At 41.8% G+C, this 23,963-nt stretch overlaps 1 protein-coding gene across 1 annotated transcript in view; it reads right to left on the bottom strand.

The window, feature by feature from the left end:
• Positions 1-9,288: 9,288 nt before the first annotated feature.
• Positions 9,289-23,963, bottom strand: part of wwox (WW domain containing oxidoreductase) — a 134,711-nt gene continuing 120,036 nt past the window's right edge. The window contains exon 9 of the mRNA XM_078256798.1: positions 9,289-10,701. Within this exon, the coding sequence (XP_078112924.1) occupies positions 10,510-10,701 (192 nt within the window). The 3' untranslated portion in view covers positions 9,289-10,509. The remainder of the gene's footprint in view (positions 10,702-23,963) is intronic.

Raw genomic sequence — 23,963 nt, 5'->3', positions numbered from 1 at the left:
CTTAAACCAAGAGTCAACCCTTCCCTAAAGCCCTTGCTGACTTTGTCTTTGCTCTCTATTACCCTCTCATGATTTTCCAAATGCACACATGTCTCCTGTCTTCCAAACGTCTCTGTACACCCCTGGGGCCGTAAAATTTAGTGCCGTTTTCAGAGGAGTTTAAAAAAAGGTCCGATCCATAATCACCAAAAGTGCCTCCGTCATCTGCAGAATTACAATAACATGCATTTAAATGACTGAGCTCAATATCTGTATCTGCTGTATATCACTGCTAGTCATGACTCATACTGCAAGCCCAGCCGAGCTGTGTGCCTAGGTTCAGTTTCATGTTAATATCCTGCAGATTAAGTGGTGGGGTGACCATAGTATCACTGCTGAGCGTGTTTGCTTCTTGTTTTCCACACAGACACAATGGAATATAATTAGTCAATAGCTGTTTTGCGCTCAGGCCTCCGTTTACTGCTAATAAATGCTAACAACAAAGAGTAAAGCCGTATGTCATTCACTGCATTAGCTACTGTACAGTTGTGTCAGGCAGACTGCTTGTGAGTACATTACATACATTAGCAGTGCTTCAATTCTCAGTCCTCTGATTACAATAAATGCTCCCTCGCATTGTAACGATGGGCTTTACAATAATGGGCCATAAATTAATACAGTGCTCAGCAGCAAATACTATTATGCTGTTAGTGTTTACAGTATACCCATGTATATATGGCTGAATTGGTGGATAATTACAGTTCACAAAGGCAGTCACTCCAACACAACAGCCATTTACTGTCCATTTGTCACCATGTCAGGAGAGACTGAGGGGGAAGGACTGCATTCTGATCAAGGATATCAATGCCCCAAAACCTCATTGATTTGAACAAGGGATCAATAAGCATATCACTAGCTGTGTCGCACCACTATTGAAATACACTAGCAGTGGGCTGGATCTCTGGGCTGGTGTGAAAAGCTTATTAAGGTATAAGTCATTGCTCTGTCTGTGTCATTTGGGCTTTATGTTATCACTGAGATCATTCCCACACACACGAGTGTGTGGAAACCCTGTGAGTGAGTGGCAAGCGTGCATGCGTGTGTGTGTGTGTGTGTGTTTAAAAGGAGCATGTGTGTGCGTTGGGGGCTGCTTCCATATGAAATGTACACGAGGGTGAATCTCAGTGGTGTTAATGGCTTTTTAAATGTCAGGGAAAGTCAGGGAATGATAAAAGAGAGATCTGTTATCCACTGTCCTCATGATCACCGTGGAGCACACCGCTGCCTCGGTGTGTGTGTGTGTGTGTGTGTGTGTGTGTGAGAGAGAGAGAGAGAGAGAGAGAGAGAGAGAGTGTGTAGGAATGGGCCAACTTCCACCCGTGCTGATGTCAGCATGATTTATGCACCAATCAGATTAGCTCTGAGAGAGAGAGAGAGAGAGAGAATTAAAGAAAGAGAGTAGGGAGGGGGCGTTAGACATTACTTTCTGCTTTATTGTCGTGTTTTTCATCTTATATTTAGATGAATCAAAATACAAATATGTATAAATATCACTTCAATTGATGCAGTGTTGTACTTGACCCAGTAAATGCACTGTTATGTGTTAATGTATATTCACTCCGTACAGATAAACAGAATGAACACACTGTACACTACCTGCCAAACAACACTTTAGGGCGATACAAAAATATCAATATCTTCACATTAGTACACATATTATCTGATATTGATATAAGTCAGGATATGACGAAGTTGGATTAGCATTATTTCCCTTCATTTAATTTCAGACATGTAAGTCTATAACAGACAAAGATAAACATTTTTTAATTGGACATTTCAAATTATAATCTTTTTTACTCTGTTGTTTTTTGTGTAATGTGTTTCTAGTTATTTGTGAGGCACTTTTTTGGAGGACAAATTTTCAGCTTGATGGACCGTTAAGGGTTTTTCTGATGATTTTCATATAAGAGAGCAAATGGAAGAATAAATAGGAGGAACGATAATAATGTGTTCAAAATAAATATAAGTCACATATATTGCAAATAAAATAATTGATGACCAGTATTAAAATCTGTGTCCCACTGAAAAAAAAACTGCAAATATAAAACAAATGTGGAAACTGAATTTTGTAAAACTTTACAAAACATGATATGATCTTATCGCCACAACACACACATCACACAGACATCACAAGTTCTGGAAGTGCACCACAGGTTGACTCTGTTGCTGCTCTGACTCTGAGGACTTAAGGAGACAAAATCTCCCGTTTTCACAAACCATGCTCTAAAAGATAAACTGTGTGTGTGTGTGTGTGTGTGTGTGTGTGTGTGTGTGTGTGGTTTTGTCGGGTGCTCTAGCCTGCTCTAACAGAGGTTTGAGCGATGTCACAGCAGACTGCATTTTAATAGAGAGGGAAGCAATTAGAGAGGGGACAGGGCGAGAGGTGGAGAGATGGAGGGGCTGTCTGTGTGACACACAGTATGCACAGTTCACACTCACACACACACACACACACACACACACACACACACAGACACACACACACACACACACACACTCATTACTAAGGATGAGTTAATTAATTGCACAGTGATTCACGGTACTTGTAATTAATCTTGTAGGTATGTGAGTGTGTTTTTGAGAGGTGACTCTTCTCACGTCCATTTATAATGCACACACACACACACACACACACAAACACACACACACACACGACACACGACACACAGTGTTGCTCTTCACGTCTATTCTTCCAGACTTACAAGCCAGTCATTCTCAAGGATGCTTCGTGAAAATACAGTATCTTCTGATTAGCCAGGCTGTTGTTATTTTTGTCAGTTTCAGCCTAAGGTTTATAATCCCATTATTACCCCATATTGTTGTACTTAAATTAATTTATTGCTCATTAAATGTATTGATGTTTAATGTAAACTCCTTTACTGAGCCTTAATCCTTTAATTCAGGTGCAATGTTGTATGTTGTCTTCTTTTTTTTTTAATAGATCTCTTCTGCCTTGTGTCACCTGTCCTGTGTACACGATGTGCCCGTGCAAAAGAGAGTAAAGAACTTTACAGTAAATGAAGGTCCAATGAGAGAATAATGTAAATGCAGGATTTTTTTAAGGTTTGAAAAGACATCTAAAGGATGCAGTGGTGTGTGTGTGTGTGTGTGTGTGTGTGTGTGTGTGTGTGTGTGAAACCTTCGGTGCCCACAGGGGAGTTGTATCTCACAGAATAGACAGTGGGAACTCACATTATGCAGGTAAATAAATGACAGAAATGAAGCTATGAGGTCATCAAGTTGTTTTAGCACTGTGTATTTTGGCTTTATTTTTTATTTGGTTAAAAAGCTTTTTATCCCAACAGTCCCAATTAGGGAGAGAAAGAGAAAAATACATCTATTTACCTTAAAGTAGTCGGTTACATCATTCCCATCTGAAATGGCTTTCATTCCTCCTCAGAGCTCTTAGCACATTCCGTTCTTTTTTTCTTTCTTTTTTTTGGATTGGTCCAGTTGAAAAATTATGCTTATTAATCTTGGCCTCCTCTACCCATGATCCTTTGCATTTATCAGCATGAGCGAGAGTGGTGGAGCAATCACATTTGGAAATGAAACAAATAAAAAAGTTGAAGATAGCTGAGTGAGTGATGAGGCCGGCCAATTGGTAGCAGCATAAATCTCCGCCCGTCACCACCCCACCTCTGCCTACACACATTTGGATATTGTTACAATTTTACCGTGTTTGCATATATGAGTCTAATTTATTAGAATCAAACACCATCAGGCTTATTTACAAGCAAGTTCTGGTCCGCTGCCAATAAGCCCATTAAGTGCATTGTTGGAGAGTGGTTATATGATCAAATACACAATAGTAATTGTGAGTGGAGAGAGACCGGAGCGTTTCTCAATGAGGTGATTATCTGCGCGCAGGTTATTGTGTTATTTCAGCATGACATGTAAATCTGCATCACACCATCAATCACAGTCTGCGCTGTCAGAGAAGTGAAGTGGGGAAATGTCAATGACAACACTAACGGCTGATGAGATTAAAAGAATAGAACAAGAAACTGCAGGAAAAAATTAGGAATACTCTATATTTGTGTTTGGAAAAATAAGAAATATGATTAAGTTGGGGTTTGTTTATTGTTAAGAAAATACAATCTTAATAGCTCTAGATGGCCCCAGTTAGAGACAGAGGAGGACATGAAACACCCTCCCTCCTCTTTTCCTCCATCTTTCTCCCTCTATCAATCCACATTCTTCTCTAGCTCCCTCCTTGGTTTCCTTGTGCTCTCTGTCACAGCATATCACAGTATACTTGTGTATGTCAACAAACCTAAATGGTTATGTGACACTGAGTATTAAACTGTACTGCATTGAAAGTCTGTTCAGATTGGTGATATTGTCTATTCTTTGATAAGATAGTTCAATGTGGCTGCTTGTGTGAGACATTTGACATTTGTTTCTTCTTCTAAAAAAAGTAGTTTACTAGAAAAGCATCTTTATTTTTTAATCATGTTGGCACTGAAACACAGGTACCACATTGGCGCAAGTATTTAAAACATTCAAACAATAGCCTAGCCCTAGTTTTAGGGACTATTAAGTAGCTCCCAGCCATGTTAACACAACTAAAATACAGCTTCATGAAGCCAGGTGCCTCTCTTGTGCATCCAAAACATTTTATCCCTTACTGTATGCACTCACTTAAGACGTTTAAGAAATAAACATATCCATGACTACACATACATACACACACTGACTGACAAAAAAGAGACAGAGAGAACAGGGGTCCGGGGCTAAGTAAGCGGTGCACCAGGTTATGCGTCATTTACCGCAACTCAATAACAACCTTTCTCTCCGCCCGACACACCTGGTCACACAAAATGACACTCACTGTCCTCTGAGAACACACACACACAAAACATATCTCCTTTCACTCTAAGGTGGCCTTAACCAGACACATTACATCCCCACTCTACTATCTGCTTGTGACAGATGTATTTATGTAATGGTTTTGATAGGTATTGATTCACACGGCGGAGCCAGTTAAGAAACAGAGAAAAATGAGATTTCAAAATCAACATGGCTGGGGGGGGGGGGGTGTTGTGGGGGGGGGGTGTATGTAGTTGAGATGACGCCTAACAAGAAGAAAGGAGACACAGAAAGAAAAAGACGTGTGTGGAGAGGAGAAAGGTCGCCAGTGACGGCAAAACATTTAGAAGAACCTCAGGTGGAAGGCACACACAAACACAGATTTGATTAAACAGATGAGTGATGAGAACGACTGAAAACATGCATGAAATTTGTGTGTGTGTGTGTGTGTGTGTGTGTGTGTGTGTGTGTGTGTGTGTGACCTTGGCTTGGCCCGGTGGTAAAGTGGGGCGTCAAGAGAGTCAGTGTGAGAGCAGCCAAGCGTTCTCCCTCAGATTAGCAGGCTTTATTACTGCCACCAACCACTGGCCTGACAAATCCTCTTATTTCATTTTACCTTCCTTTACCTCTGCCTTGCGCTTTCTCTTTTCCTCACTCTTTTATTCCCCTAAAACCCCCCTCCCCCTCTTTTCACCCGACTCTGCGGTAGCTTTGCATGCTTCACCTTACACCCCACCAGGCTCGCTCTCTGTTTTCACTCACAGTGTAACAACCCTATTTTCTGTTTCCTCAGTTATTTCTCTTCATTGTCTTTCCATCTTCCATACCGCTCTCCTACCTTCCTCGACTCCACCTCTTGCTCCACTCCTCCTCTCCCTATCTCTCCCCCCTCTCCCTCCCTCTCTATAGTGTGATGAATCTGTAGACAGGGGCTAATAATTGTACTTCAGCCCAAGTGCTCATTTTTCTTTGTGTTTGAAAGCTGTGACAGGCAGGAGCTCTTTTTTCTCTACCCCGTCCCTCCTCTCTCTCTCTCTCTCTCTCTCTCTCTCTCTCTCTCTCTCTCTCTTTTCTTTCTATCCTCTCACACAATGGTGAGTAAAATAACTCAGGGTTTACAAGGTCATGCTGTCTAGCGGTGAGGACACGCTGGGGATTTGGGGCTGGAAGGATTTCCTCAAAGGTGCCGTGTTGAGACTTCAATAAAAACAGAGAAAGTTATAGATTGCACAAGCAGATCTACAGGGGGAAATAAGTGCATTTGATAGTGAACAGGCTTACTGAATCACGGTTATCTTGATCCAAATGTTATCAATGCTGCTTCTAAGAATCTTTATAAAAGAGCACAAGAAAGAGGCAAGGGGAGAGAAATGTCTACTTTGTTGCATGTGCCAACAACTCCAGCATCTTTGGATTGCACAACTTGAATCATTTGCAAGGAGAAACTACTTAAAATGCTATACTTCCTGTCATATTAAACATCCACATGTTTTTTGCAGTGTGTTTCTGAGCAGTGTGTTGTTTTCTATTTTAGTGCTACTGGTGTGTTACATCTCAGAGAGAAATGCATCCGGCACAGTGAGACAGGGCAGCCCCACTGTTAAAGCTTCACACATGCACATAAATAAACACACACACACACACACACACACACACACACACACACACACACAATGGTTGTGTCATCCTAAAACAGAATTAAAATTACATTTTCAAACATCTGTGAAACAAGACTTATTCAATCAAAAGATTTTATTTTGACAAGCAGGCTTTTCCTTTTTATGAAAATGTACTAATTTAGTACTAAGGGAGTCTGGGGAAATTATCAGCTAATTTTTCTTTCTGCAATTATTAAAAAATATATACTCTCAGGTCCAAACAAGAAGTGTGCAAGCAAAGCACATGTGCAGATAGTGCAAGGAAATAATATTTTCATCGACTGTACAGTAATACTTTATGAAAATTGATCAGCAGTTTTAATCACAATATCATCCTCAAAAGAGAGAGGTGGAAAGAGAGCACAGGGGAGGGAGGAGAACAGAGACTTTATTGCCTGCTGCAGTTAGATGGTAAATTTCCTCCTGGCAGATATTTATTGAGTTAGTTGAGTCTAGAGAGAGCTTTAACATTGATTGTGATCATTAAATATATCCGCTCGAAATGGCAACATGGCATTCCCTCAGTCAATGGAGCCAATAGGAGTAGAACAAAGGCATAATCAAATCAATTCTCTCATAATTATTCTTTGAGAGGTGAAATTAATCACAAGAAGAAATAAAAACAATAATGGAAAATGAAATGGTCAGTCGTAAACAATTACGGCCCAAATTGAAATAAAGTCAGTGAAGGAAAAAAAAATCAACTGTAAATCCAACTAATTAAAATAACATTCTAATGTATATTGGTTATTTGGTTAACACAGGCTTTCGGTTATTATACTGTCTTGTACTGCTATTATAAGAGAGAGATAAAGAGACAGAGAAATGAAGAGAGACAGAGTGTGTGTGTGTGTGTGTGTGCGTGTGCGTGCCTTGATTGTGGGGTCAAAGGATCAAGGGCCACCTCTTGTGAGAGCTGTGCTTCTCTCTACTCCCTGCTCGCTGAGAGGAAGTGTAGCTTATTGATTAGCTATCAGATGATTCCGATAGGGCCTGATCAATAGGACTTTGTATGAAAGCCAGGCAGGACCCCCCTCTCCACTCAGGCACACACCCATAGATCGGCCACTGCAGTGCACAGCCGCACACGTCTCCTTGCTTGTTTGTTCGCCTGAAGATCCTCCTTTGTGTCTTTAGGCCGCCCCTCCAATCGAAGGCTTCCTCAAACGTTTTCTATAGCTCCATAGAATTGTCATTGATAAGCTTAGCTGATCATGATGACTTCATCATTAGCTTCGGTTCTCTTGACATTTAGTCACAAACCGTTGTGGTTATTTAATTCCCAGAATTAGACTTCCTCCTTTAGCAGACAGGTAGAGGAAAGGGGCCAAACATTACAGAAGTCTCAGGTGTGAAATTACTCTCTTTAGGATTATCACAGAAGCAGGTTGTGAGATCCTGCGATAAATTAACCATCTTAAGAAGTTATTCAGTCTAGAAATTATATATTCGATAGCGGTGGAGTGTGACACAATGCAGAAGTCAGACCCAACGTGCGAGACCAGATGAGGAAGGAATAATCTTTAAGTATATCCAGTGTAGGCACAGCCAAACAGGAAGTCTGCAATTGGAAACAATAAACACAGCAGGGCAGACTAACTTAATAAGTCGCTGGGGTCTAACAAAAGGCAGAAGGAAACTGAACAGCTGACACGCTAAACACTCACTAACTGGGAAATATGTCAAAGCAGAACCAGGCAAACACTAGAGAAGGGAAGAGTGTCCTCTCTTACAGAGGCATGTATCAACGCTCTGCAGACTGAACACACATGGTGAAAATGTGCTGTATAATTGATTAACAAAAAGGCAAAGTCTCATGTGTGACAACTTTTTCCATGGATAGTTCACCAGGGACAGAAGTATAGTGACAGAGCCTGATCAGCACCACGGACAGCGGCCGGGGCAATCCTGTTATCAATAATATCTTTAACATTGTAGTGGTAAACTGCTGTTTACTCCTATTTAGTATGGCTACAGCTGAATCACTCAGTATGTAATAGATTAATGTAACTGTGTTCAGGGGTCACCGCACCGTGCTGCACCTGGACAGTTTTATAAAATCTGCTTGGTTTCTCACTCAGTTATTCGCTGGGTAAATACGAGACACCGACTGCCCTTGCAGATTGTGTAGTGTATATGTGTGTGTTTTCTATCTCTGTTCCATGTGTGTCCTGTGCTGTGAAAGGAAAGTGATAAGACACCTGTACTCTGGGTGCAGTACATATTATAACAGGGCAGGACACCAGTATCAGTTTCTGGACAGGCCACGGCTGTGTAAAGGCATAGCATGTTTCTGACTGATGTGTGAGTGTGTGTGCATAAGAGGGACACTGAAAGAGACACAGAGGAAAAGAGATGGAAAAAGCAGTGCTGAATTTCTGTGTGTGTGTGTGTGTGTGTGTGTGTGTGGCGTGTGTGTTAGTGTGATACCACAGCAGCTGATGATCCATTTATGAGAGTGCAGGTCGTCTGTGGGGTTGGCTGGTTGATCTGTACATGTCTGACATACAGCATATGAACAACGTAGAGAGAAAAATGTAATTTTTAAACAAAAAAATGTATTTGTTAAATGTATGATTAAACACACTAATGTTGATACTTTCTTAGTACACATTCAATATTTTTCTTTTCTCAGGAACAGTTCTACTTAGTCAAACGCCATTGTTGTTGTTGTTCACTTGTGTTGCTCACTTGTCGGCTCCCTACACAAATATCTCCCCCTAATGGCCTTCAATTGAATGGACTTCCACTTTGTGTTTAAAAAGATTTCACACACATGTTACTATAAAACAGATTTTTATTAAATGTTCTTTCTCATTTGTTTTTTTTTTACAGATATCATGACACTGGAATGCTGATGTTTCAAGAGCAACCTCCGGCACCCAGACTGCCATAAAGCACAATGTCTCAAAAGCGTCCCAACAACGGCTTCAGGGCAACCAATCCACAGAAAACACAAAGCCAGAGTTCAATAATAAAACAATGATGATATAAAATAATAACAGGAGACTGAAATCACTTTCAAATTCTTCTACTACAACAACGGAAGAAACACAGAAATTAAAGATCCTGGACTCTGGAAAAACAATTCTCCACCATCTGTATTTGCTATTCAAATGGACACGAATCATCCCTTAAAATACCGCCAAATTGTAATTTAGATTTACCAGATTATAAATTATGAATACGTAGGTTGAGTCAAATAACTAACAGAAAAAACAATTATGATGTCCACACCCCTTTAGCACATGCCCAGAAATCAGGATATTGTAAATATTGTACAGAAAAACAAATAGGGACATTGATAAGAAATAAAATTATTGCAGAATATTGTATATAGCCATAAGAATCATACCTCTAGTGTGTTTATATATCCATGAGTGTCACATGCCCATTACTCCTTATTTCATCTAAGCCCAAAAAGATTTAGGCAACGATTAACCAACGCTCTCTGTATCTCAATAGGAAACATCAACATCTACGTAGAACTAGACAAGAGGATACTGAATTTAATTGGAAAGATACAATATTTGCCATATAGCACACTTTTGCTGGAAACGAGTGTATGCTTATTAGGTAACCCTGTATTGTTAGCAAGACAGGTCATTTGCTTCTTTGAACTTTGCTCTTTTAAATAGTTGTGAAATGAAGACTTGAAAACGTTATAAAAAGCTACTGAGACAAACAGAGAAAAGAACAAACTTTAAGAGATCCCTGACATCCTCCCAAATCTTCTCCCGTCCCAAACCTCCCATTGTATACTACCACAGCAGAGCTGAACACAACTCAAACTTTAATTTATTCAGTAGTGTATATGAAACTCTCTCCTGTACTGTTTATGTAGTGTGTTTTAGCTCCCATAGACTTCCGTGGTTTGGCAGCTCTCTTGTATTGTGCAGTACAGTTAACTTTTATTCAGTTCATACCTAACTGGACATGACAGTGACCCACCATCCTTCCTGTTTGGCTAGTCCACCTCCTCCACCTCCTCGTCGGTCCATCAGAGGGCCTGTATGCCTGCTGACCTCTCTGCAACCAGGCGCTCGCTCAGCTCCCACAGGCTGGAAGCGCTGCTCTGGTCCTGGGCCTGGATGGACGGCAGGCAGCGGAAGCAGTTGTTGAAGTACATGCCGCCTAACCCTTCCAGCTCCGGCGCTACGGCACAGTACACCGTAGTGGCCGCCCCTTGTTGCTGTGGACAGAGAAACACAAAGAAAGAGATAGGAGTTCAGCAGGCGACTCATGAGACTGAGACAACGAGGCAGTGTCAGCCTTCGGGAGAAGACAAAATACAGAGAACCCATTTACTGACTTAGACATTAGGACGCGCCCTGTCCAGAAAAAGAACAGGGGACACCGACTACATCGATATGTCCTCTGTCAGACACATACATCTACACACACACTATCACAGAAATAGAGACAGCAAGACAGAGTGTCAACAGGAAGAAGAAGAAAAAAGGACTCTACAAGCCGTCTCTCCCCTCTTCCTGCAGCCCATGATGACTGGGTCATATTACCATGGGAACAGCATAACCCCATCACTGTACATATATTTATATACATATATTTATTTATTTATTTCAATACCCTGTGTGTACAGGACCTCTGGCTATATGGGACCATAAGAATGCTACACATGTATAGACTCACAGTGGCGAATGTGAGAACATGAAAATTACACCAGCTCCTGGTCTGGAGGAAACCACAGCTTTTATGTATAGTGTTAAAGAACAGGTTTTATGCCATGGTTATGAATATGTATATTTTCACATGATGTGTATATGGGTTCAGCCAGGCTTTTAAAGTTGAGAAAAAGTATTGGGAATGATGCAAATACAATTCTGTACCTAGGTGTTTAAATCAGAAGTTGGAATAGATAAGTGATATTTTCACACACACACACACACACACACACACACACACACACACACACACACACACACACACACACACACACACACACACACACACACACACACACACACTGCTTTCCCTCGGGCTCTTTCTCAGTAAGTCCTCTAATTTTTTTTAAGGCAGGTTTAATTCTGAATATCACTCAAGTCTCAACCCATAAATTGACTGTTTCATGTTGTCTCAAGGCGAGATGCACTGTAAAAGAAAAACAGTATTTAGACGCAACCTGCTAAGTTCTCTAATACACCCTGTCCCATCAGTCAGTAATTAGTAGGGATATTCTTGGAGGAGGGAGATTTCTATGACATTTGAAAATGAAAGTTGAAACTGCAGCAGAATAAACACGTCAGAGAGAATTACACACATAACCCAACTGCTCAAAGAGGAATCTTTCATGTTGCCGCTCTGGCTAAAAGCTGCTGTGACAGCTTCCCTGCAAACTCTGGGGCTGGAGACAACTTCTATACGGCCACATGAAATGGCTTGCCTCTTTATCTCCCAATGAGAGGCAGCCAGAATGAGATGGGGGGCAGAGAGAGTGAGAGGGAACACTGATATGGAGGCTGAGGACTAATGTTTAGCACAGAGCACTGGCACACACTGAGACAACCCCATATGCGCAGTAGTCAAACATGGGCAAGACACACAAACATACAAACATGCATGATGGAGCCACATTACATGCCAACTGTTTGAACAGTTTCCTAAAGCAGCTGTGAGACAAGAATGTGGAAAGATCCATCAAGGTCTAAAGCATTTATACTTTCACATGCAAGTAGAAAAATGTGCACATGAATACAAATACAATGAATGAACTACACACACCAACCAGATTCCAAGAATTCTTTTTTCTAATCAACACACACCAAACCACAGACACACACACTCACACAACCCCCTCTCAGCTCTTTGTAAACTTCCGCCAGGAGGAGCCCTGGTGTGTAACGTTGCAGCAGCAGATTGAGTGTGTTTGAAGTGCAGTGTGATGAGAGAGCTGGTAAACAGCAGATGAAAAGGCAGCATCTCCCTGTGTGCCGCTGTCTGTCTCACCTGCCAGTGGGGCGATAACTTCATCCACATCACATGTCGCCATATCAAACAAATGCCAAGCAGTGTCTCTGAGTTGCAGGTTCACACACGCTCAGTTTAACTCATCTCACCCGCTTAGGGCATCTGATTTAGCTCGTCTGAGAGCTAAATGCTTTTTAAACTCCACTGAAGATTTCAGCGTTGCATGCTCTGACTCGCTGACGCTCCCTTGAACTTGGCTGACTTTCAAAGCAGTTTGTTTGTGTCCAGTTACCAAACACTGGTCCTGCTGCTAGTTAAAATATTGATAAAAATACTTTAACTTTCATTATCCATATTTATGTGGCAGACTTCATAATCATGTCTTCAGTATTATTTTTTTTCAAAAGTGCAAAGTCCATTTCTTTCCTAGAAAAAAGCTGGGAGTCCAGCAATGTGCTATCCTATTGGTGTTTAGCTCATCCCCCTCACCACTTGACCCTGTAACCTCTGCAGAAGATAAGGCTGATGAGATTAGGCATTAACATGCTCAACCACCCACCACAGCTATCTATCATTTTGTGTGTGTGTGTGTGTGTGTGTGTGTGTGTGTGTGTGTGTGTGTGTGTGTTTGCAGATAGGAGGCAAGGGCTGTGCGAGGTAGTGAGAAAGAGAACAAGAGGGTGTGTGCAGCAACAACCTCGATACATTACGCAATTACACATACACATATACAGTATTCATATGTGCATGCCTGAACACGAGCATGCGCCTGCACACAAGCACGAACAGATACGCAAATAAACATTTGGGACAATCTACACAAATAGGGTTTGTCACTGAACCAGAGTGCATCATACACATCTGTGGTGTAACAGCCATTTCTAACCCATGTGAAACTGTAGATTATGCCTGTAAATTTAGCTGTCTAAAAACTGATGGATTTTGCTGTGTGTCTTTCTATCTTCTGCAACTAATTGTGAATCGTTTCCTTGTGTACAGTAGTAACATCTGTGGTGTTTTAGAGTTGTTCTCTACTACCCAAAGCTGTAAAATTGGACTTGACTAACAGGTTGACTTGACAGGAGACTTCCGACTGGATAACACAATAATAATAATAATAATAATAATAATAATAATAATAATATGCAGTAATTTGCCATGTTGCAGGTTATTGCAAATGTTTTATAGCTGTAGTAAATAAAGTGCATTTACATTACTTAATCATTGTGATTAAATTCATGATTGTTGGGTTGCCCTGCCTATTGCTGTGCAATTGGCCTATTCAGAAAGTCAGTAACGTGGATCGATCCACCTACATACATTTATAGATATTTCTTATTATTCTTTAAAATTTCTAATAATTTCAGTGAGGAGCCTTTGTGTCAGCAATGTAAAACATTATTTTAAAGGGTTTTGACTAGTGCCATGTCATTAATTAGCACAGTCAGCATTCAGAGACCTGACTTGAGACTTGACCAGGACTTGTTTTGAATTACTTGAGACTTCGCTTAAACATTCCCCAAAAGAAAAACAGCTCTGCTATTACCACACCGATTCGGGGAGGGGAGAAGATGGGACAGATAAAGTGCACAAAAAAAACCATAAATCTAAAATGTTTAAAAAAAAATAAAGATTACTGCACCACAGCAATATGACAAACCAAAGGAGCAGGACAGTTTTTCTGTGTATATCTGCTTTTGTGGGTTACAAAAACACACCCAAATGCTGAGAAAATAACTTACAAAAGACCCTGCAATAAGCTGACTGTGGAAATACAGCAATGGGTCTGCACTTGGGATCCACTACTACGGCTAACTGCTCTGGGATCAGATCCAAGTCTTCCATCTCAGTATCGACTAAATACCCATGGACCTCATGGACTTGCAATAGAAATGTCCTTGTATAGTGTTACGCAATAATCAGTTGCTGAAAACTCCAAATTGAGCGTATTCATAAGCAAAAAGCGTATGTGGTGGAGATGTGATGTTGTTGAATTAACAGTAATGTTACTTTGCCGTGTTCTGTTCTGTGTCTTCATCATCCAAGTTGTACTCAGCCAGATGATTTTTCTCTGACCCTATGCATGTGACCCTTCACCCCCACATCTGTAGTTATGACATTGACCTCTCCCTCTGACCTGGATGTAAATAAACCCAGTACTGTAGAGCAGTCTGTTTTTGGCCCATCCCTGTACATACAAACCTGTAAATACAAACAGCTATGCATGCTGAAAACCTAGCAATTCTTTCAGGTACTTTTATAATCCCCAAATTCTCATATGGCATGTGCTGGAAAAATAAGAATACCTTAAAAAAAGTAGAAAAAAAGAAAAGATTAAAAAAAAGTTTAAAATAAATGAGTTGATAATATTGTCAGGCAATATCTCTCTCGGACAGTGTGTGTAGAGTCTTCCTGTTTTCTTACTCCTGTGGGTGGTTCTCTTCCTTTGCCTGTATTCTGTGTTTCTCCTCACCATCTGTGGTAGTTGTTGTCAGTTGGCATTTGTGCAGCAGCGAGGGTTGAGGCAGAGCAGAAAAGAGAGGGGGACGTTCACCAGCTGACCTCTGTGATTGCACTCCAATTCAGCAGCAGCAGTGCTATATGCTGGCAAAGCTATTCATGCCTAGGACACAATTTGAAAAGTTCAGTTCCTGGCATGAACCACGGATCATTACAGCATATGCCCATGTTTGTCATACGAAGGCCCTCTGGATTTGCAGTAAGTCAAGAAAACAGTTTTGGTTGGAATCAAAATTCGATTTTTTATTTATAGTTTTTGTAGCTTTCTTGAAGTTTGTTAAGCTGTCAATCACCGACAAGTAACATTCCTTGATTTGAAGTACCCACTGTGTAGTTCCATAAGATAAAAAAGTGCTGATGAATTCTTGCAAATACTATTTTACCCGGTTTTAGAGAAAGACACATTTTTTGAAAACAGTAAACTACAGATTTCTTTTCTCATCTATAAGTGGTAAAATACCTGAATTCTCAAGGTACTTGATGAATAAAACACATACAATCCAATGTAATAAGGCTACAGCATGCATTTGGAAATTATTTCCTGGCTTGTAACCCCAGTAAAGGGATCAGAAGGAGTGCAGTGTTTGCCTCAGCCCTCTGCCCAGCCTCGTGGACTAGCTATCCTGAAAGTGGGATTCCAAAGGGATTGTGATTCTGTTTCAGAAATGTTTTTTTTCAGCCTGTGATGTTTCAAATAGATGGAGGTGTCTGATTTTTAATCTGTGCTAAAGATATTTTACATTTAATAAATAACCATTGAAATCAAAAACTTCCTCTGTGTATGTGTGCAGTTTATGTGTGTGTGTGCGTGTGTGTGTGTACAGCTATCTTTGCCCTCAGCCGTGGTAACCTCTGCGAGCTGACTACTCAGCTGAGCGTGGCTGGCCCAGCTGTAGAGGGAATCCTGGGTAACGCGGTCCCCTCAGATAAACAAGTGGCCCCTCTATTTAGCTTGACCACTCAACCAAGAGGGGAGGAGATTAGCACCTCAAACACCTCAGCGCACACTTCAGATAGTTCCCTGACACTCACCCCTCTGTCACCCTGACTGAGGTAAGCCAAAGGTCACAGTAGATGTAAGCAAGTAAAGGTGCTGTGGATTTTTCCAGTTCCAGCATGATAAAATAATCCCCAAGCACTCTACAAATGATTCACTTCTACACATCCAAAAGCACTGAATATAGTCTAAAGCCTCTATTCAAGTGGAAGTCACGTCCATAATAATCTGACTAAGAGCTTGTTTAGATCCTTTGAGTATGACCAGCTCTCCTCATCATGGGTCTCCCCAGTGATTAGTCTACCCCTGGTCATCTGTATGTACTAAACTCTATTTCATACCCTCCATTAGCCCATAGGCGGATGGCTAATACTCACCTATTGGCAGTGTGCTCCCCTGAGGGGCATTAAGGACAGGATGGAAGGGCCAGTCTCCCCCCCTCCCTCCTTCTCTTTCTATTTCTTCATCATGCCTGCACAATCTTTCGCAGTCCGTCAGCCTTGCCCCCTGCTCCTTCCTCAGCCCCGTTCTTTTCCATCAACCCTCTTCAGATCCCTTTTTCCCTGCAGCCCTATACCCCTCCTGTCTCATAATTTACAGGACTAGGCATACAGTAGCTGAGATCTCATGGGTAAACGGTCATAGTAGGACCTCTTGAAGGTAAATGGATCTCTTTCCCTGGAGTCCCAGATCACAGATGAGCCCTGTTGACATTCTTTCTTTCTATATAATCGAGCAGAGGGATGTAGTAGAAGATGAGAAGCCAGAGAGAGAAAGGAGCAGAGGAATAAACTATGTAGGAGTGACAGGGACACAACACAAAGCACAGCAGGAAACCCCCCCTGCACTGTTTCTCTCTCTTTTTCTCTGCGGCCCTCCCTTTCCCCCTTTTTGTGCCAGATAAGATCAACAGTGTCAGTTATCAACAGCCTCCTGTCACACTGTGATTGTTCATCTGTTTTTTTTTTTTTTTTTGTGTGTGTGTGTAAATGTGCAGTCCAATGCGACATCGCTGCATACATTTAATGCCCGCATGTTCGAGGGAACAATAGAAAAGGAAGTGAGGAACGAGGTGGAGGGAATGCAAAGGACAAGAGGTAGAGGAGGAGGGGAGGCATAAAGATGAGAGGAGGGACAAGGTGAGCAGAGAAGGAAACAAAGGAGAGGAGGAGGTGAGGGAGCTAGGACACAAGGCATCCATGGGGAAAACGACAAGGAGTCAGAAGGACTTGCGCAATGACTGTGAAACTATCTCATTTTTATCTTGCGAGAGGACTTCCGAAGTGATCCGCACAACCTAATTATTTTCCCCTAATAAAAGCAACATATGCTAAGACAATAAAAGGCCTTATTGGACACCTATTCATTAAAGAGGAGCAGTAAAAGAGCAGGACTCTGGCACAAGGATTAGCTTTTAAAAGGGCTTTTCTCTGGCTGGAAATGGCCTTAGTCTTCCATCAGCACGCCCATATGGGTGCATAGCCCACCATAAAAGATCTGAATTATACATGAAGAGGCCTGGCTGCTTTATTGGCTGTGATCTGCTTTTTCACTCTCACCTGATTGCGTCAGTGCACGACACCTTAAAGTTTGGATCTCATCGGCACTGTATGAACACAAGGCGTGCAGTTTTGAGCGAAGAAATGTTCAAATGTAAAGTACATATTGGTAATGACAACCATTCAGCAGCAGTAAGATAACCCATAATTCACAAAAGTTGGTCAAGTTAGTAACACCTGGTTGAAATAACGCATGCTGGTGACTCAAGTCTGACAGTTTGACACGGTGAAGTCATTATTCCATATGGTCAATGTACTGTAAGTGTCAGTATGTTTCTATTATGAGCAGAGCAATGCTGTCTGTGTGTCGGTATGTGAGTGTGTGATGAGCTGGTGTAATAGGGCCACACACAGGTGTGTGTATGCTCACCTCCTCACTGATGCACCAGCTAATTGGTCTCCTGCGGCAACCTGACATATTCACACACTCACAATCTCTCACACACATTTTCAGGTGTGCACATACAAAAACACCCACACACACACACACAATGTAGTGTGCAATAGTTATATCCACATGTATACAGATTGTGCAAATATGCACACATGTGCAAACACAACCATGCATGCGGCCACATGCACAGGCGGCCCGCAGAGTGTATTTCCAAATGAACTCATTATCACAGTGCTGACTCCGAGTGAAGAATGACACCCTAACAGACTGCTCATACTGTACACACACCTACTGTAAAGTACTGTAAAAGAAAAGAAAAACCAATGACCAGAAAGCCATACTGTAAAACACAAGCTGTGAAAGAAAATGTAGCCAAGAGCCAAACATCTCTAAGTTGCCTCCAAAAAGTGTTATTTCTCCCACAAAGAAAAAAGGCAGGAGCCCCCTAACATAAATCACGCAAACATGATCTGGCTTTTTGTCATGTTAAATACCGGTGGTGATAGCAGCCGTCAAAATGTAACATTACAACTGGGAAGGAAGCCCTATTGTTAAACTGAGATACATTTTAAAGCCACCACACAAAGCAGAAAGGGAAATGTATTTTTAGTCAAATGACTGACATGGTTGGAAAGAAAACTGTGAATGATAAGTCGTCTAGTCCCATTGTATGCACACAAAGTGGGCTTCAGGTGCAAATAAAAATGTTTGTCTTTATTTCCTCTGTCTAAGAGCATAATTAAATGATGTCCTTTTTTATCCTCAATATTCTGTTTCTGTTTGCTTTCAAGCTCATCCTAACCCTATCTTAAGTTCATCTTTCTTTTTGGCTGTAGAAATAAAAAAAGTCTCTTCACATTGTCTATCCTGCTCATAACCCATCCTCTCCCCCCCCCCACCCCACCCCTTTCCTCGTGGTGGAGGTCGAGAGAGGGATGTTCTGTTTTAAATAAGAAGGCAGCACTGGCCCATTAAACTCTGATAGTAATGATATTAATTTGGCAGGAACGTGTCATTTTCACAGGAGAGCAACTAGCTGAACTGTCATTACGCACACACTTACACACACACACAGGCAAAGCATTCTGTCTCACTCACACTGTCTCTTGCACACACTCGCACACAAAAGCATGCTCTCCCTCCCTTTCTCTTCCTCCTCCCTCACACACACACACACACACATACAGCAGGAACATGTCACAGGAGAGCAGCTAGCAGTAACATTATGAGAGAGTCGGAGAGATCTGCTAATGGGATAGATTAGTGTGCCCTTGGTCACAACGGCTACAATGGAGTGACTGGAGCTGTGACTTATATCCATGTTCCCCCTGTTCACCCCTTTTTTACTCTTCTCTATAGCACTCTCCTCTGACCCCTTCTTCTCTCTCCCTTCTGATACTCCAGTTTCACATTGCATTTTGTCTCTTGCTTTAGCCTCTATGGGGCAGACTTGTCATCACTAGGTTGTGAATGGGTTCTGGAAACTTCTTTAGAACAGAACACAAGCAAAGATCAGGGGAAGGATGACAGAACTGTTTGTGTTGTAGCAAGAATGCAAGGCAGTGACACATTATCATAATTGTTTAGTTTTTTTCCATTTATGGATCTTTGTTAATAGAGCCTAATGAGCACAGAGGACCTTACTAATCAATACATGAATAAAAGTGATGACAATCACAAAGTGTTAGTTTCATGCCGAATGAAAAAGCTGTCACAATCAACTGCGCTAAAATGTTTTCATTTACTCATGTCTTTTTATTGTTTGTAGCATTTCATTTGAATAAATTACAGATTATTATGCAAACTTTTTCTGCATCTACTGTAGAAGTTTGGGTTTGGTCATGTCGCCAGCTTGATATTTAAATTGGAATGGCTCAAACTGAAAGTGAATACATGTAAACGGTTGTGTGTGTGTTTATTAGCAACTGAGAAAACCTGAGAATGAGAGGAAATGGCACAGAGGGGAGATAGCGAGATTGAAAGAACACCTCTTCTAGAGGAAAAGGGTGTAAGATTAAGAAAACTTTGCATTAAGAAAAGCAGGTGTAAAGTTACTCTTTGGGCAAAAAACCCAAAGGACTGCCGAGCAAGCCTCTGAGCATTGACCTTTGTTATAATTAATGGAGACTGTTGTTATCGCTACCAAAGAACAGTCAAGGTAGGTCACTTTACCTTTTCTTTATCGTAGTTGCCAACCTGCATGAGAGTATTGCCTCAGTGATGGCTTCAATGGGGAGTTTTAGTGTCAATAAGCAAAAAGGAGACCACTACAGTGAAAAATGTACAGTATGCACATGCATAGAATTGTTTTTTCTCTGTGTGCTTACCATTGAAACACGTAAAAAACATTAGAAAGACACATGAGCAAATATGTATTGTTTTTCTGTGAATTTGCCGTCTGTATTTGAGTCACTGCTCGCTTATCAGGCTATGACACTAATAAGATCAGTCCAGTCTGCTAAATATACTTACACACACTGTCTCTCTGGCACACAAACACACACACGCAGGTCACATATGCATGACTACATATATTCACACTCAAATTGAGCCTCAAAGCAGTAAAAAAACACTACGGAGGGATGGGCCACTGCACAGTGCAGTATAAGAACAAACTGAATGTATTTACCTATTTTTATTGGTATGCTGATCCATGTGTATCTGTGTATGTCCCAATATGCTCCTGTAAGTATGTGTGTGTGTGTGTGTGTGTGTGTGTGTGTGTGTGTGTGTGTGTGTGTGTGTGTGTGTGTGTGTGTGTGTGTGTGTGTGTGTGTGTGTGTGTGTGTGTGTGTGTGTGTGTGTGTGTGTGTGTGTGTGTGTGTGTCCACGCTGACCCCATCTCGGCACTCCTGACCGGTTGAATGCGGGCTGCATAAATTAGTGCTGATGCTCTGCGATGTAATTATGCTGCTGTCAGGACGGCCCCTCTACTCAAATTCATTTTAATAAAGTTGGTCTCCAAGGTTACAGACCGGGGGTCACCTTCTGTGTCAGCCCCTATGGATCGCGCCCACTGAACATTCTGAAAGTCTGCGGTCGGACTACGGTAACACCTTAACACGACAGCCTGAGCCCCCCACATCACAAACACACACACACAAACCTCCCACTGACTTACTCAGGATGGAGAGAGGCAGGTGGCAGAAAGGAGCAGGGAGGAAACAAGAGTGGTAGAAATGAAGAGGTGGTACACAGAGAGAGAAACTGTTCAAATGGAAAGGTAGAATAGAATAGGTGGGGAGAGGGGTAGGGGGAGAGGATGAGGAGAGAGAGGTGGGACAATGAAGGAAGAAATAAAAATGAGACTAAAAGAGTAAAAAGAGGAACAAGGGTAGAGGGACAAGGAGAGGGCGACGGAGTGTCTCTCTTGGACAGATGGCGGGGTGTATTCTCATTTGTCCTGCTACAGTGTGTGTGTGCTAACACTAACCTCCAGGGCAGAGCTCCAGCACAGAACACGCTCTCAATTAGCCAATAACACAGACCTGTGCACACAGCTGGGAGAGGGAAAAGGCATTGCTCTGTCTCGACACAACAAATAGTTAACCATACAGGGACAGTGGACACTGCAACACTATCAGCTGAATAAAGTCCCATGAATTAATTGTGGATCCATTTCTAATTATTTTCAAATACCATCAGATTACCGGTTGTTAAGTGTTACGTGTTTATGCTTAATGACAGTAGAGGTTATGTAGAGTATACCAGTCATGCTCTAAGAAGTGATTGAAACAAATATGCCTTTTGCCAAAATGTTTGCATGAAGAAATCTAAATTGAACAACCTTAAGAATTTTAATATTATTAAATTGACATATTAGCCTATCATTTCTGGTGCAGTTTTATGCTAGTAAATAAAAGAAAATGGCTAGGAATAATGGCATACAAATGTTTTTCTCTGGTTTTAATATGAATCCTAAAATCGTAAAAAGGTAACTGAGCTATCATGCTGACATTAAGTCATCATCTGCCTCTCTGACTGAACTTTTAGGCTACCACCCATGTTTTAAGTTGTATGCTGTCAATGAAATCTTAGTGTGCGACCGACCAGATTCGCACAAACGCTGTCCCTGCACTCTCTTTGGTCTGCTATCATTCAGTGTGTGAGAGTGTTTAGCCCAGCTGTGTGGGCCCGGGGTGACTTTGAGTGCCTGTGTAATAGTTACAGCAGCACGCTTTGTTAGCTGCAGGTAATTTATGGTTGAACTGGCCTGATAGTCTGATACGATCGACTGCCCCGACCATCTTTACCAGCCGGCCCCAAAGACACAGAGCAAGACTCTATCTGAGGAGGGGAGGTAAGAAAGAAACACAGAGGAAGAGATGTAGAGGCTGCAGGGCGCCTTAAATCGCCGCTACAGGAGGGCAGATCTGGATTTAGACTATAAGACGCAGGGAAATAATAAAGCAAAAATGAGTGTGACAAAAGCGCACCGAGAAATGAGTAATGCAGGTGAAAGGAGGGTGAGAGAAATGAAAGAGTTGCAGAGCAGTTAAGTTCTCAGCATCTCTCTTGAGGTGTGCTGAGAATTAGATTGCATTAAAGACTGACAGTCCATTCATCTGAACCATACCAAGAAGGAACATTTAGTTAATTGAATGATTAATAAATTCAGCTCAGTCATACTATTTCACTCTGGTGTTGGCTTTGGATAAAAATGTCTGCCAAATGGAAGACGTCATATATCACTTGTTTGAAACCCTTTGCCTAAGACTCGCGCTGAGCATCAATATAACTTCAACTAGTCCAGCTGTGTATACAAAGTAAGATACAGCAGCAGCAACAGCAGCAGCATATTGAGATGTTTAACCTTGTGCTCTGGCGGCCTGTCTGTCTACCTCTCATTTCATCAGAAGATTGTGTTTCGGCGTGTGAAGTTTTTTGTTGCTGGCTCATCATTACCTCTGTCTGTGAGACCTTCAGCTTAAACTAAAGTGCAACTGGAGAGCCAACAAACAGCTGTCTTTCTAATATGAACAGGCACACGAGCCTCCACGCCCACTTTGCTAACCCTTCCATACCTTAATAAAAACAGGCACAGACCCTTGTTCTACATATACCTTGCCTTCGACCTCCCCTAATCCAGTTAGGCAGGAACATCCTCACCCTTCTCTTCCCTCCCTCGTACCTCTTTCTCCAAGATTGGCTACTCTAATCTGGTCTGTCAGGCCAACGGGGTCCGTGACTGCTGTCCTCCTTTCATCTCCCATCTTCAAACAGAATGAGCATACTTTCATAACGCTGGGTGAGTGACAGGTAGGGGAGTCAGGTGGAGACAGGCCTGTGATATGGACAGTCACTTTGTCCTGTTTAAATACACTAATGGAGGATAAGAGGCCTGTCACAGGGACAGGTGGAGATGGGACGGGACAGAAGACACAGACACTCATCTTTACTTATGGACGATTTGTAAATGCAGAGATGGGGATGTGTATTATACCAGATAGCAAAAGGATGTTGGAGAGCGCAAGCACCTCCAGTCTCTTTCAATTTCAAGAGACTGATATGAAGCTCTTTCTTCTCGGTGCATAATGATGTGAGGTACAAACCAAATTCAAGCATTTTTGTGCCTTTAGAGAACACAACAGCTTTTTAGTTAGCCACAGAACAACTGACTGATGTTTGCAAACACAAGAGTCCAAGAACAGTGTTTCTCCTATTCCTAGGTGGACCACTCCAATTTCAGTGTTACATTAACACACAAATCACCGGTGAACACACACACACACACACACACACACACACACACACACACACACACACACACACACACACACACACACACACACACACACACACACACACACACACACACACACACACACTCTGAATCACGGCTTACACACCCAGTAGGCAGCCGTTTGGATAGATGGCACCTGCAAACAGGAGGAGGGGGGCACACAAATGGGATTGGAGAGTGGAAGGGGGTGCGTGGTGGTGGTGGGGTGGGGGTGAGTCCATAAATAGGATTGTGTAGGAAGCAGGGCGAGCTAAATAGGATTGTAATGTACAGGAAAGGATGTATAAATAGGATATGAGAGTCAGAGCTGTGT

The sequence above is a fragment of the Sander vitreus genome, chromosome 8 (assembly GCF_031162955.1).
Source record: "Sander vitreus isolate 19-12246 chromosome 8, sanVit1, whole genome shotgun sequence".
Taxonomy (NCBI): Eukaryota; Metazoa; Chordata; class Actinopteri; order Perciformes; family Percidae; genus Sander; species Sander vitreus.
This window is presented reverse-complemented; position numbering and strand designations above follow the sequence as displayed.